Raw genomic sequence first — 15,910 nt, forward strand, 5'->3', positions numbered from 1 at the left:
CAATTTGCTTTATATGGGATGAATACAAAGAACAACATCATTGATTAGGAGTTCTTACTCAATTAACACGCACGATCTGTTTGAGGGTAATAGGATCTGTATTTTTATTATGGTCGTTTCATTGTTGAAAATTTACACTGTCATAGAAACATGTTTTTATACTGTGTCATACAAGTTTTTGTAATGTCAATTTTGGAAACAAATAAAGCTTTGGAAACTATGACCCCCTTAAACATCAAATCATCTCCATGCTACAAACCTGGAGTCACAAACCTATTTCATGGATAGAGCGCATCAACGTTATTAAAATGATGATTCTACCTAAAATTTAATATGTCTTACAGACACTACCAATACCCCTCCCTAAACATAACCTCTTTCATCTTCAAAAGCTTCTCAACACCTACATTTGGCAAAACAAGAGAATTGCCACTCAGACCTTATATCACCCCAAAGACAAAGGAGAACAAACAAAGGAGACAAATCTGACACTCTATAGAGTAGGCACATTTCTAATGAGAATAACAGATTGGAGTAAACAGGCCCCCCACAAGGAATGGGTCTCAATTGAACATGATCTGACAGACAATTAGGAGGGCTATGCTGGCTCCCAACAAACAGAGGCCAACTATACCCAAACTCACCCCTCCTCTCAAGGGAAACTCTTAAAACTTGAAAACACACAAAACAATCTCATCTTTCCACTCTCCACTGACGCCCCTCCTAGATAACCACACATTTCCCCTTTCACCTGTACTCTCAGATTTAGGAGAACCCACAATCCACAAAGCAAAACCATGCTATGCCCTTTTACACAATGGTAAATTAAAACCTCAACCAGATATTACAGAAACACTGGGGATTCAGTTTAGTAACTGGCTCAAATATCTCCAAACTACACACTATATCTCCTTTCATTCCGACAAAACTAACATTTGCCGCCCACTTACCTCTTTCGAAAAACATTATGCTGGCTACCACATCCACGTAAAGGGATATTATCACTTGCATATAAGTTTTAATTTCACCACCCGCAAACAGCCTTCCATTTTATGTAGCCAAATGGGAATTAGAAATAAATTACATGCTCCCAGTAACAGATTGGTATAAAATCTTCACACAAATGAGCCAATCCTCATCCTCTATATCAAATATGGAAATGAACCTCAAACTTTTATGTAGGTGGTACTACACACCAGAGAGATTAGCAATCATGATACCAGGTTACTCCACCAACTGCTGGAGAGGATGTGGTGATACTGGTACCTTCATCCATTGGTGGTGGACATGTCCGATCGCAATATTGTATTGGTCAACATAAAGACGGAGATAGAAAAAGTTCTTACAATAACTCTACCAATGAGCCCCTGGACCTTCTTATTCAACAAATTTCCCAAGGTTAAATGCCTACTACACCTGGCACTATTAACCATCATGATCAACACAGCCAAACGCATTATCCCAGTCCATTGGAAGAACATTAATCTATCCAACATTCAGCAATGGAGAGATAGAGTCTTTGTAACTCTCCAATTGGAAAAATACCAATTTTTCCAAAACAAATAAAATAGATGATTATCTGGCAATTTGCTTTATATGGGATGAATACAAAGAACAACATCATTGATTAGGAGTTCTTACTCAATTAACACGCACAATCTGTTTGAGGGTAATAGGATCTGTATTTTTATTATGGTCGTTTCATTGTTGAAAATTTACACTGTCATAGAAACATGTTTTTATACTGTGTCATACAAGTTTTTGTAATGTCAATTTTGGAAACAAATAAAGCTTTGTTTTGGGGGGAAAAATGTAAAAAAATAAACAATATCAAAACAAAATAAATAGTATCTCACTTTGTTAATATAAGCTTAAATAGGTAGGGTAGAATATAAAAATGGTACATGTAGCATAGTATTAAAAGCTAGAAAATGTATAAATCACCAAATCTTAACAGAGTATTTCTGACTTAGTCATTTAGTCTGAGGGAGTGGTATTTTTTAAGTATTTTTCTAGTTCTGAGATAGAACCCAGGCGAGACATTTATATTTGTTTTAACTAAAATGAACATAAATGTTTAACTAAAATTCAAGATTTGACACAGAATAGTGCCGCCACTGAATATTCTTAACAAAAATGTTGTCAAAATGAAAATTTTAAGTATGTCCCACTGTGTTTGTGACCATTAAGTGAAAAGGGCATTTATGAGGTCAGGTACTTATGTTGTACAAGAAGGTCCAGTTTGCAATCAGAGTTCCAGTTCATCCTAAAGGTGTTCAATGGGGTTCTGTGTAGGCCACTCTACTTTCTCCACACTAAACTCGTTAAACCATATCTTCATGGACCTCGCTTTGTGCACAGGGGCACAGTCATGCAGGAACAAGAAAGGGCCTTCCCAAAATGTTACCACAAAGTTGGAAGCATCCAATTATCTAAAATGTCTTTGTATCTTGTAGCATTAAGATGACCCTTCATTGGAACTAAACCAAAATCCTGCCTCTACAAAACTTTAGTAGGCACAGTAGGTAGCATTCTCCTGGCATCCACCACACCCAGATTGTTCCATCAGACTGCCACATAGTAAACTGTAATTCATCACTACAGTGGACATGTTTCCACTGCTGCAGAGTCCAGTGGTGGCATGCTTTTCACCACTCCAGCCGACTTTTGCATTGAGCATGTTTTTGCGAGGCTTGTGAATAACTGATTGGCCATGGAAACCCATTTCAAGATGCTCCCAATCCAAAGTACTTGTGCTAATGTTATTTCCAGAGGAAGTTTGTTACTCTAGTGAGTGACGCAACAGATGTATTAACCCCTTAAGAACCAGCGACGTACCCTGTACGTTGCTGGTCTTTCTATGGGGCCTGTTTTATAATAGCACAGTCTTGCTTCCAGCTGCAAAGCCGCTCTATTTCAGGAAGCCTGCAGGAGAGAGGGAGGGTGTAATACCGCTATCTTGTCACTGGTGGCGAGACCCTTACTATTATAGGCAGAAAAATCCTTAGCAACCAGCAGGGCAGGTTTGCATGTGCTTCCCACAATGTAAGAAGCGGCAGTCATCATCCCACTGCTTCGTACACTCTTCGCCACCTCTAAGGTGGAGGATTGAAATCACCCCGAACAATCTAACTTGGGGTGATTGACAGGCCCTTCTCTTGTGCGATTAGTCGCATGACAGAAGAGTGCAGCATTACACACTTGCTTGAGTGTTTAATCATACATATGGGCAGTGGACTTAAAAGGTGGCCTTTAGCTTGATATTGGGGACAGTCATTTGAAATAGCTGATTTTGCATGTGTAGACTGACACATATATGGATCTTATCAATACTGCAGTATTTGCTATAGGAAAACTATATAATAAAGAGGTAGTGGGGATAAAAGTAAGAGCCCAGCCCATTTGAAAAAAAGGCCCTGCAGTTACTTTGAATACAAAAAACTTAGCTGCTTGCTTGAGAATATTAGCCTTTTAAGGGAGATATTTACTATTCTTTACATTTCTATGAGTACAGAGCATTTCTTATTTCCCCATAACATTCCTTTAAATTAATGTTTTAAGCACATTCCCTTACTTTGCAACCTGACTAGGATACCTGAAAGCAAAAATCGTTGAAAAGCCCTCAAACTCTCCCACCTAAATTCTGAGAAGCTACTTAATTGGTATTGATGCAAGCTTAGTCATCCAGTATTTGACCCAAACACAGGATGAAACAGAGAGACAGTGCTGAATTAAGCTTTCAGTAACATAATGAGACTTGACTCAAAAGCTTTATTAGACTGTTAAAAAATTAATTTGCATACAAATGCACAATATACATAAAACTGATTAAAAACAGAGAAACTTGTAAAAGGTTAAAACAGAATGTCTGTCAGAAGCGAGCACTAGGTAAAACAAATGCTAAGAGCAGGCTGGCTGGTGCACACACTAGTTACTACGCGTTTCAAGGTCCACGCTTCTTCGTCAGGTGATGTGCATAATCCTGTTAGGAGTTGTTCTAACTCCTCCTCTTATCGTCCATATAAACACATTCACCTAGAATACGAGTTTTGCGCTAAACAGTGTGCGAAACGAATGCAACAAAAGTTGTATTATTTCACCCCCCATAGCGCTGCCATTACGAGTTTTCTCCATCCATGCCGTCTGGATGGAGATGGATGTCCGGAATTCAGAAACCGTGAGTAGATCTTCTGGGGTTAGTGTTAGGTTATTTTTTAATTTTTTTGGGTGGATTTTTTTTTTTATTAGGGTTTGGGCTTGGAAAAAGCGCTAAATGCCCTTTTAAGGGCAATGCCCATAAAAATGCCCCTTTAAGGGGAATGGGTAGCTTAGGTTTTTTTTTAGAGTTAGGTTTTTTATTTTGGGGGGTTGGTTGGGTGGTGGGTTTTACTGTTGGGGGGACTTTGTATTTTTTTATAGGTAAAAGAGCTGATTTCTTTAGGGCACTGCCCTACAAAAGGCCCTTTTAAGGGCTATTGGTATTATTTGTAGGCTAGGGGGTGTTTTTATTTTGGGGGCTTTTCTATTTTTATAGGGCTATTAGATTAGGTGTAATTGTTTTTATTTTTGATCATTTTGTTTTATTTTGTAAGGTTAGTGTTTATTATTTTTTGTAATTTTAGTGTTTATTATTTTTCGTAAACTTAGATTTTTTTACATTTTTCGTAAGATTTTTTTTTTGTAATTTCGATTTTTTAATTTTTTTTTGTAGTGTTAGGTTTTTTTACATTTGTAATTTAGATATTTTAATTGGTAGTATTTTTTATTTTATTAGATTAGTTATGTTAGGTTAATTTATAGTTTATTTTTATTTCACAGGTAAGTTTTTATTTATTTAAATAGAGTTATATTGTAATTTTAATTTAAAGTTAGGGGGGGTGTTAGGTTTAGGGGTTAATAGTTTAATTTAGTGTTTTTCAATGTGGGGGGGTGCGGTTTAGGGGTAAATAGGATTATTTAGTGGCGGAGATGTGGGAGGCCGGAGGTTTTAAGGTTAATAACTTTATTTAGTGGTGGCGATGTCAGGGAGCGGTGGAATAGGGGTTAATAAATTTATTATAGTGGTGGTGATGTTGGTGAGTGGCGGAATAGGGGTTAATAATTTGTATTAGTGTCGGCGATGTCGGGAGCGGCAGATTAGGAGTTAATAAATTTATTGAATAGCTGCGATGTGGGTGGGCAGCAGATTAGGGGTTAATAAGTTGGTTTTTTTTACACAAAATCCATAACAACTGCTTTCAGAAGGCGGTATGGATTGTGTCGGTATAGGCTGTAATGAAAGCATTTTAGCCGGACTGCACAAACTGTAATACCGGCGCTATGGAAATCCCATGCAAAAACGTAATTTTTTTGAGTGCAGGATTGACGTTGCGTTACAGGCTAAAATGCTTGCGGTATAGCTATACCGACACGACTCCCAATAGTACGTTCCTGCTTTTACGCTGAAATTGCCATTTTTTCAGCATTAAAAGCCGCAACTCAAAACTCGTAATCTAGGTGAGAGTATGCAATCAATTGAAAAGTAATAACATAAAAACGTATGCTTGTAAAATTTCCTTTGACACTTTTTAGCAATCTTTAACACAGTTTCTATATCCAAGCATTTGTTTTAGTGTTTCCAACATTGACTTGTAATCAACTAACAATTTGGTTAATTGGTATTGTCAGCCAATCAGCCTTCTCTATTTACACAAGCTCCAATCCCTTCATTTTGTATTGCCCCCAGACCTCAAATCAGCAAGACCAGAGCCCTCAAATTTACTTCATTCTTTTGGTATACTTTGTTGAAAAGCATACCAAGGTAGGCTTTAAAACGGCTTGACCAATTTAATTGAAATTTGGCAGATTTGAAGTCAATAGTAATTTAAACAGAAGCTTCATTCAAACAAACAAACTATAGCTGTCCTGCTATATATATAGATGTGTGTGTATATGTGTGTGTGTCTCTGTGTATGTGTGTGTGTGTGTTTCTGTGTATGTGTGTGTGTGTGTGTGTGCGTCTCTGTGTATGTGTGTGTGTGTGTTTCTGTGTATGTGTGTGTGTGTGTGTGTGCGTCTCTGTGTATGTGTGTGTGTGTGTTTCTGTGTATGTGTGTGTGTGTGTTTCTGTGTATGTGTGTGTGTGTGTGTGTGCGTCTCTGTGTATGTGTGTGTGTGTGTTTCTGTGTATGTGTGTGTGTGTGTGTGTGCGTCTCTGTGTATGTGTGTGTGTGTGCGTCTCTGTGTATGTGTGTGTGTGTGCGTCTCTGTGTATGTGTGTGTGTGTGTGTGTTTGTGTGTGTGTGTAATATAGCACTATTTTTCTGTGTGTTAATAAGTGAAGAGACAAGTTCAATATATAAAGCAGACATATATGTCTTGATACAAAAGTTACCTGAACAGCAGCTGAGATGAGGAGGAAAGCAGCAATTAGGTTTAGGTATGGCCCATGTTGAACAGACAGTTTGAAACCTCTAAAAAATGGAATAACTTTCCCAGAAAGCAATGCATATGGATCTGCAAGGAAACACAAATATGCATTATTTGCTCTCTTTGTTACACTCACATGCTGTACGTTTAAGTGCCTTTTCTCACCATCTCTTTCCTTAACTCCGAAGAAAAGTATTGTGGTACACAGCAGATAGATACTGCATATGACTCCTGCTGCTATCATGTACACATTCCTCTAGAAAAAAGAAAATGTGTTAATATTAACATAAGAAATGAGTTCCTGAGTAAAGCATTTTGTAGAGTAAGACATTATACAAAAGTATGAGTGGAGTCAAATTTGTCTCTAAGTATATGACCTTTGTTTACATAATTGTCATTAATAAGCAAGATGCTTGAAGAGAGAGAATTCATGCAATCACACACTGTTCTATAATTTTCCTCAACCCCATAAGAATGCTGGACCATGTCACTTCCGGTAAAGTAGAATCAGCTGCTTGAGTGCAAATTCTTTCACTACGCATGCGATTCACTGCATCACCGAATTATCCAGCGCATCACCACATTCCAAACGCTGTGGTCCAGCACAAGTCTGAGCAAAAATGTAATCACCAAGGGAAGCTAGGGACAATACCCTTAAAGTTACTCAATTGATTTCTTATGCCCATAATGCCCAAGTCCCCTTAGCAATAATATGAACTGACGCCGAAAAGGCTTTTGACAGGGTAGACTGGGGTTTCTTGTGAACTGCTTATGCAATGCCGCCCCCTGCAGATTTGTGGCCAATTGGCCTCTAGAATGGGGTGTCAATTAACCCGATAGTATGAGATCAGGCGGATTGATGTCCGCAGCCTTAGAGCCGGCGGACCAGTTTTAAAGTGAAGGTAAACAAAAACGGTCTATTCTAAATAATTTAACATATTAAGCCAAATAAATACAACTTTCATTCATCAATATTTCTAAATCTTTATATTACCTGCGATATCGTATATTATTGTCATCTATTCGGATATCCGAAAATCAACCCGTAAAATATTTTATTTTTATAAACAACGATCACATTGTTCAGCCATCCAATTGATTCTTTGGCCGTTAGGCGGCCGTCAATTTACGTCATCATGGGATGCTTCGAGATGCGCATGCGTGACAGTTTGTACATCGCAGTTGCCAAGCGCGCGCGTTCACGTTTAGCGCATGCGCATTATCCACTTGATTTTTTTAGGCTTAGTTGCGACCGCATCAGAAGTAAAACGGCAAAAAAGTGGAAACATTTGTTTCGCTCCTATTACCAACAGCATATCTTGTGTTATATTGGTAAGTGTAGATGACAGTGAAAAATGATGCACATGCGCGGTTATTCGATGCTCGATGTGCACGAGCTGAGTAGGCACGTATAGAGCGGGTGGGACCGCTCTATACGTCACAGTATCAGAAACCAGGAAATGGTGAATGGGAGGAGATTCAGAAGGGAACCGTAAGAAAAATATAAGTATAAAATTACATAAATCAATGTTTTTTTTAAAAAAAAAAAAAGCAAGCGACTGCATTTAACTTAGTAAAAGGATTCTAAATACGATTGATGGATGCAAAAACTTTACCTTCACTTTAAGACCACTGCTTCATAAATGCTGTTTAATCAGGGGCCATTTGGCCCTTAATAAATCGGCCCCTTTGTGTTTAGCACCTTAATTGGAAGTTTATTTCATGGGGTAGATTTACCAAGCAGCGAATGCTGCAATCTACCCCCAAAGTTTCCGGCTCGCCGGAAACTTAAGATAAGAAGCAGCAGTCGAAAGACGATCGAGATGATTGACACACCTCTGCTAGCGGCCGATTGGCCGCAAAGCAGGGGGCAGCATTGCACAAGCAGAAATGCTTGTGCAATGTTAAATGCCGACAACGTACAGTATGCTGTCGGCATTTAGCGATGCCGGGCAAACATGATTCGCTGCAGCGAATCATGTCCGCCTGGGAATTTGATAAATCTTTTCACAAACATAGCAAGAGAGTGGATTCCCCAAATTGAGGGGTTTCCAAAAGTCTAGGCTTAATCAGCACAACCGTTAGTAATAACAACTCAAGAAACATAAGTGTCAAAAATATAAAAATATCCTTTAATAAATCACACAATTCACAGACATACCACATTCATGCATGGGATCCCAGTAATAAAAAGTCAATAGACTGAGAGCAAACTTCTGGTGCACCAGGGTGAACTGGATACGTATATATATTAACCAGTGGTATTAGATATTTGTAATCCACAAAAGAGATAGTTCCATATCTTTAGAGTCCCCAAAGTGCCGCTCTGCTAAACTAGCCAGACCAAACCCTCGACCCAAAAACAGTGATCGAATCACCTTTCAAAGCATACTTTTTCAAGCCGTGTGTGTTATTCACAGGTGCATCAATTGATATTTCCTTCTTGACCACATTTGGTAAATAGTACTACCTGTGTTTGTAGTGCCAACGGCAGGATCTTCAATGCTTACATGGAGCGCGGTCTTACAGGGCAGGTCGGGGCTAGTCGGGATCCAATGCTGTGGAAACAACCAGAGCGGCTCTTTGGGGACTCTAAATATATGGAACTCTCTCTTTTGTGGATTACAAATATCTAATACCACTGGTTAATATATATACGTATCCAGTTCACCCTGGTGCACCAGAAGTTTGCTCTCAGTCTATTGACTTTTTATTACTGGGATCCCATGCATGAATGTGGTATGTCTGTGAATTGTGTGATTTATTAAAGGATATTTTTATATTTTTGACACTTATGTTTCTTGAGTTGTTATTACTAACGGTTGTGCTGATTAAGCCTAGACTTTTGGAAACCCCTCAATTTGGGGAATCCACTCTCTTGCTATGTTTGTGAAAATATTATTTTCTAGGCAGCACCTGTTTCTTTTATAATAAGTATTTGAGTGCAGCTACTCTGTTTTGTTTTGTATACTGAATTTGATAAATCTACCCCTATGGTGAATCCACCACACTTTTTGTAAAAAAAATGCCTCCTCCCAGTTCTCCTGAATCTGCTACACTCTAACTAACTACTCATATGCTAAATCACTTGAAACTGATGCAGTATTTTTGTAAAAAGCAAATTAAGGAAAATATCACCTGAGCATCTCTATGTAAAAAAGGAAGATGTTTTACCTCACAGCTTCCTCAGCTCAGCAAAGTAAGTTCTGTGTAAAAAGTTATACTTTAGCTGCTGTCCAGCTGCAGGTAAAAAAAAAAAAATGAAGAAATTAACAGTAGCCAATCAGCATCAGCAGTGCTGAGGTCATTAACTCTTTTACTGTGATCTCATGAGATTTCACTTAACTCTCATGAGATTTCATAATAAACTTTCCTAAACTGAATAGGGAAATAATGTGAGTGTGCACGAAACTCACTTCCTTGGCTGTCCCGGGACAGACATACTGATTTGCTGCTTAAGTCCTTTACAAATGGGTGTGAATACTTGGGACATTTTGGGGTAAAATATCTTTCTTTTTTACATAAAGATGTTCAGGTTATATTTTCTTGATAAAGGCCTGACTAGGCTGAAACGCGTAGAAATTTGCTCATAACTTGTGAAAATAAGTAGTAGGTAAGGTGGTTGAGACCAACTCTAATTCACAGAGTTGTTTTTTTCTTGGAAATACCATCATACCCATGATCTACTTTCTTATGTCCAGCACTGGAATCTGAATAATATGGACGCTGTTACAAACTTTACTTGCAATACATCTGCTTGACTTACATATGTGGTAGGTGCGGTGCATTGAGCCACTTTAATATATGAATTGACTCTATATGCGTAATTCCCACCCATGACCCACATTTGTTAAAAAGCAGTCTGATTCATTTTAACTTCAAAGAAACAAAGTTTGTCGTTGCCTATCATTACTCCTGCAATTTGACCTCCTGACATCCCGCAAATACAGCTGTGAATGTGTCTTTGAAATTTAACTCACAGTCATTGGATACAAGCCAGAAGATTCTGCAAGTTTTTCGCTGTTTTATAAACAACGCAGAGGGAATCACCCAAGTTATACCTGCATTCATATAAACAGCTGGATCAGACACTATAATCACTGGCCTGATTGTGTTAAGGACGGTAACATTGACTCTGTTTCAATTTTATCATTGTGTTATTTTGCAACATATATTTTTTCAGCCACTTACATCATTACACACTGATGTTTCACATTATATGTTGATTCTTATCCTATTTTAATTGTATTATTTTACTTTGTATCAGATGCCGGCATCGCTTATTGTAATACAAATATTTGTAATACATTTATAAACTTTTATTATAAGCTTGTGTAATCTACATTCCTTATATAGTTCTTTACCTCTCATATGCTGTTTTTTACAGCGCGTTCCCATATCCCCTTGTTCTTCAGGTGATATTTTCTAGTCAGCTTTTTACAGCTATGCTGCATCACTTTCAAGTGTTTGAACATTCGGGTATCATGGCCCTTTAAGATTGTGGAAAATCTTTTTTTGTGGAAAATGCTTTCAGCGTCAACTTTATTAAGTCCCTTCATACATTTAAAGTTATTATCTCATTCAGTCTTTCTTTGTTATAGTTATACACAACCATAAAAAAATTTGGAAAGACAGACATTTTTAATCAATATTAAATGGAAACTAAACGCAAATTTTTTATTTTGTGATTTAGACAGAGCAACATTTTTTAACAACTTTCAAATGTACTTCTATTATCAGTTGTCTTTGTTCTCTTGGTATCCTATGCTGAAGGAGCAGCAATGCACTGCTAGCTAACCATATCACGTGGCCCACTGGCAAGAGGTATATATGTACAGCACCAATCAGAAGCTAGGTCCCAGTAGTGCATTGCTGCTTCTGAGCCTACCTAGGTATGCTCTTCAATAAAGGATACCAAGAAAACAAAGCAAATATGACAATAGTAGTAAATTGGAAAGTTGTCCAAAATGACATGCCCTATATGAATCAAGAACATCTAATTTGGCTTTACTGTCCCTTTAAGGTACCTGATTGCATAAAATAACCAATAATATCAATTCAAGGCATGTCAAATTAATAATTTCATACCGCATTGGTTTGCAATTATTGAACATTCTGTTTGTGCTTAATTTGATAATAAGTATCGCAGTTTAAAGGTGTGATTTTAGTTATATTGTCAGCTTTCTAATAAACATGAGCAAACACAAAAACTTTACAAATGAAAAAAAAAATATGTCAACAATTGCTGCTCAAAACATTCTTTCCTATAGCATTCCATACGGCCTGGGAAGCCTGAGCATTTGTTTGTTATCTATAGCTTAATCTCCCTTCTCCGCCCATTTAACAGTAGGGATCTCCAGAAATGCGAATACATCCTATATTTTTAATCAGCATAGCTTTATCAAACATCCCCTTTCATATCCTGAGTATCTACGCCTTATTTACTTATGTTTGTCTGTTCTACAGTTATAAGTTATAGATTTCAAAGATCACTTAAGCATGTTTCACAGCTTTTACAAAAACTTAAGGTGAATCTGTTGGGATCCATAAGTGGTCTCTACTCTTACACTTAACCTTCGGTCAAAGCAGTTTTACTCCATGGGTATGGGTCCAAGAGTGGCCCTTAACATATGGGAGAAGGTTTTCATTTATAGTGGCATGTGTGTATTTATTCCTAGAAAGCATTACTTTTACTAGTGACCTTGTGTTACGTGTCTAGCTGAGGTTGTTTTTTTCAGAGTAGGTTGGTGCAATATCTGCTAGACATTTTGTTAATTTATTGTATTACCATTACAAAAATTTCTGTTTTGATGTGTCAACTATCTATTACACTCTGTATTATGTCTTCTATGCGGAAGAATGTGTAATGCTATATTATTTTGTCTGTATGCCAAACTTACCTCTCAATAAAAACATTTAAAAAACAAACAAACATTTTTTTCCTGTTTTGAGCAGCAAGTGTTGACATATTTTTTTTTCATTTTTAAAGTTTTTGTGTTTGCTCATGTTTATTAGAAAGCTGACAATATAACTAAAATCACACCTTTAAACTGTGATCCTTATTATCAAATTAAGCACAAACAGAATGTTAAATAATTGCAAACCATGTGGTATGAAATTATTAATTTGACATGCCTTGAATTTTTTTTATTAATATAAATAAGACATTATAAAACAGTGTGGTAAAGTTAATGCTATAATGTGCCTATGAATAAAAACTCTACATCTTAATACTTAAATGAGTTGACAGTTTTTTCTGATGCATAAACAATATGTTATATTATAAAACTTCTAATGTGTTTCTATAGTGCGGCTATGGTATCTATAAATGTTTCATGCAGTATGAATTCTTTGTACTAATGTATTATACATGAATTGCTATTTCCGAGCAGCTTTTAGATACCAGGATATTCTGTACTCAGCACTTTACAGAATGCCAAATCTTGTCTGAAATAAACTTATTCAAGAGAATTTGTGGTAATTCATTTTCAATTCCTGAATTGATACAAGATACATTTTGGAACTATTGATGTTTTATAAAAAAAAAAATACATTCAGAAACAAAAATATATAACCAGTGTGTTTGTGAGCAAAGTTTTTTTTTTTTTTTTAAAAAAAAAAAGATCAGAAAAAAGTTATTACAGCTGAGCCAGAGGCCTTTTACTGTCATAAACAAAAAATAGGGCTTGAAGGGACATAAACACCTTTTAATTACAAGACTTTTCTGAAGTCTTACAATAAATTAACATACTAGCAGATTGAAAAAACTTTCAGAATACATTAACATATTTTTTTCCGCTAATTTATTTTCAATTACCAAACTCCCCTCCCCCACAATAAGGCTAGCACTGCTATTGGATAAGAGGTGGAAACATCAACTCATGAGTGTGAGCGGCCGGAGGACGTTATTTTTGTATACTGATTAACAAAATAAAGGTATATTTTATTGTATAATCACTTAAACATGATGAATTAAGGGCCATTATTATTTATTGCATAGATACAGCCTAGGATTTCAAAAACGCTAACGCTTGACATCACTTTAAACATATAGAGGTGCAGAATCGCTGGTCATAAAATGACATGTTCTATTGAATTAGAGCATGTCATTTTTCAACTATAATGGCCCTTTTAAGTATCTCCTGTTGTATAAAACTAGTGGGATAACCTGTGTATGGTTCATGCACACATATCTAAGGGACATTAATGTCATTTTTAAACACATGAACAGTATATATCAGCAATTAAGCAAAATATCTGCATGAAAAATGCAATAACTACCATCATGTTAGAAAAACCTGCATTGTTTGGCAATTTAGGGATAACAGAATTTATGCTTACCTGATAAATTACTTTCTCCAACGGTGTGTCCGGTCCACGGCGTCATCCTTACTTGTGGGATATTCTCTTCCCCAACAGGAAATGGCAAAGAGCCCAGCAAAGCTGGTCACATGATCCCTCCTAGGCTCCGCCTTCCCCAGTCATTCGACCGACGTAAAGGAGGAATATGCATAGGAGAAATCATATGATACCGTGGTGACTGTAGTTAGAGAAAATAATTCATCAGACCTGATAAAAAAACCAGGGCGGGCCGTGGACCGGACACACCGTTGGAGAAAGTAATTTATCAGGTAAGCATAAATTCTGTTTTCTCCAACATAGGTGTGTCCGGTCCACGGCGTCATCCTTACTTGTGGGAACCAATACCAAAGCTTTAGGACACGGATGATGGGAGGGAGCAAATCAGGTCACCTAGATGGAAGGCACCACGGTTTGCAAAACCTTTCTCCCAAAAATAGCCTCAGAAGAAGCAAAAGTATCAAATTTGTAAAAGTGTGCAGTGAAGACCAAGTCGCTGCCTTACATATCTGATCAACAGAAGCCTCGTTCTTGAAGGCCCATGTGGAAGCCACAGCCCTAGTGGAGTGAGCTGTGATTCTTTCAGGAGGCTGCCGTCCGGCAGTCTCATAAGCCAATCGGATGATGCTTTTAAGCCAAAAAGAGAGAGAGGTAGAAGTTGCTTTTTGACCTCTCCTTTTACCAGAATAAACAACAAACAAGGAAGATGTTTGTCTGAAATCCTTTGTAGCCTCTAAATAGAATTTTAGAGCACGAACTACATCCAAATTGTGCAACAAACGTTCCTTCTTTGAAACTGGATTCGGACACAAAGAAGGCACAACTATCTCCTGGTTAATATTTTTGTTAGAAACAACTTTCGGAAGAAAACCAGGTTTAGTACGCAAAACCACCTTATCTGCATGGAACACCAGATAAGGAGGAGAACACTGCAGAGCAGATAACTCTGAAACTCTTCTAGCAGAAGAAATTGCAACCAAAAACAAAACTTTCCAAGATAATAACTTAATATCTACGGAATGTAAGGGTTCAAACGGAACCCCTTGAAGAACTGAAAGAACTAAATTGAGACTCCAAGGAGGAGTCAAAGGTTTGTAAACAGGCTTGATTCTAACCAGAGCCTGAACAAAAGCTTGAACATCTGGCACAGCCGCCAGCTTTTTGTGAAGTAAAACAGATAAAGCAGAAATCTGTCCCTTCAAAGAACTTGCAGATAATCCTTTCTCCAAACCCTCTTGTAGAAAGGATAGAATCTTAGGAATTTTTACCCTGTTCCATGGGAATCCTTTCGATTCGCACCAACAGATATATTTTTTCCATACTTTATGGTAAATTTTCCTAGTTACAGGCTTTCTAGCCTGAATAAGAGTATCAATGACAGAATCTGAGAACCCACGCTTTGATAAAATCAAGCGTTCAATCTCCAAGCAGTCAGTTGGAGTGAGGCCAGATTCGGATGTTCGAACGGACCTTGAACAAGAAGGTCCCGTCTCAAAGGTAGCTTCCATGGTGGAGCCGATGACATATTCACCAGGTCTGCATACCAAGTTCTGCGTGGCCACGCAGGAGCTATCAAGATCACAGAAGCCCTCTCCTGATTGATCCTGGCTACCAGCCTGGGAATGAGAGGAAACGGTGGGAATACATAGGCTAGGTTGAAGGTCCAAGGTGCTACTAGTGCATCTACTAGAGTCGCCTTGGGATCCCTGGATCTGGACCCGTAGCAAGGAACCTTGAAGTTCTGACGAGACGCCATCAGATCCATGTCTGGAATGCCCCATAATTGAGTTATGTGGGCAAAGATTTCCGGATGGAGTTCCCACTCCCCCGGATGAAAAGTCTGACGACTCAGAAAATCCGCTTCCCAATTTTCCACTCCTGGGATGTGGATTGCAGACAAGTGGCAGGAGTGAATCTCCGCCCATTGAATTACTTTGGTCACTTCTTCCATCGCCAGGGAACTCCTTGTTCCCCCCTGATGGTTGATATATGCAACAGTCGTCATGTTGTCTGATTGAAACCTTATGAATTTGGCCTTTGCTAGTTGAGGCCAAGCCTTGAGAGCATTGAATATCGCTCTCAGTTCCAGAATGTTTATCGGGAGAAGAGATTCTTCCCGAGACCATAGACCCTGAGCTTTCAG

The 15,910-nt window shown here is 37.9% G+C and overlaps 1 protein-coding gene across 1 annotated transcript in view; it reads right to left on the reverse strand.

The window, feature by feature from the left end:
- MFSD2B (MFSD2 lysolipid transporter B, sphingolipid) overlaps positions 1 to 15,910 on the reverse strand; it is a 312,518-nt gene that overhangs the window by 99,502 nt on the left and 197,106 nt on the right. The window contains exons 7-8 of the mRNA XM_053709634.1: positions 6,574 to 6,664; positions 6,374 to 6,495 (exon numbers count right to left, since the gene is read on the reverse strand). Coding sequence (XP_053565609.1) covers positions 6,374 to 6,495; positions 6,574 to 6,664 — 213 coding nt within the window. The remainder of the gene's footprint in view (positions 1 to 6,373; positions 6,496 to 6,573; positions 6,665 to 15,910) is intronic.

The sequence above is a fragment of the Bombina bombina genome, chromosome 4 (genome assembly GCF_027579735.1).
Source record: "Bombina bombina isolate aBomBom1 chromosome 4, aBomBom1.pri, whole genome shotgun sequence".
Lineage (NCBI taxonomy): Eukaryota > Metazoa > Chordata > Amphibia > Anura > Bombinatoridae > Bombina > Bombina bombina.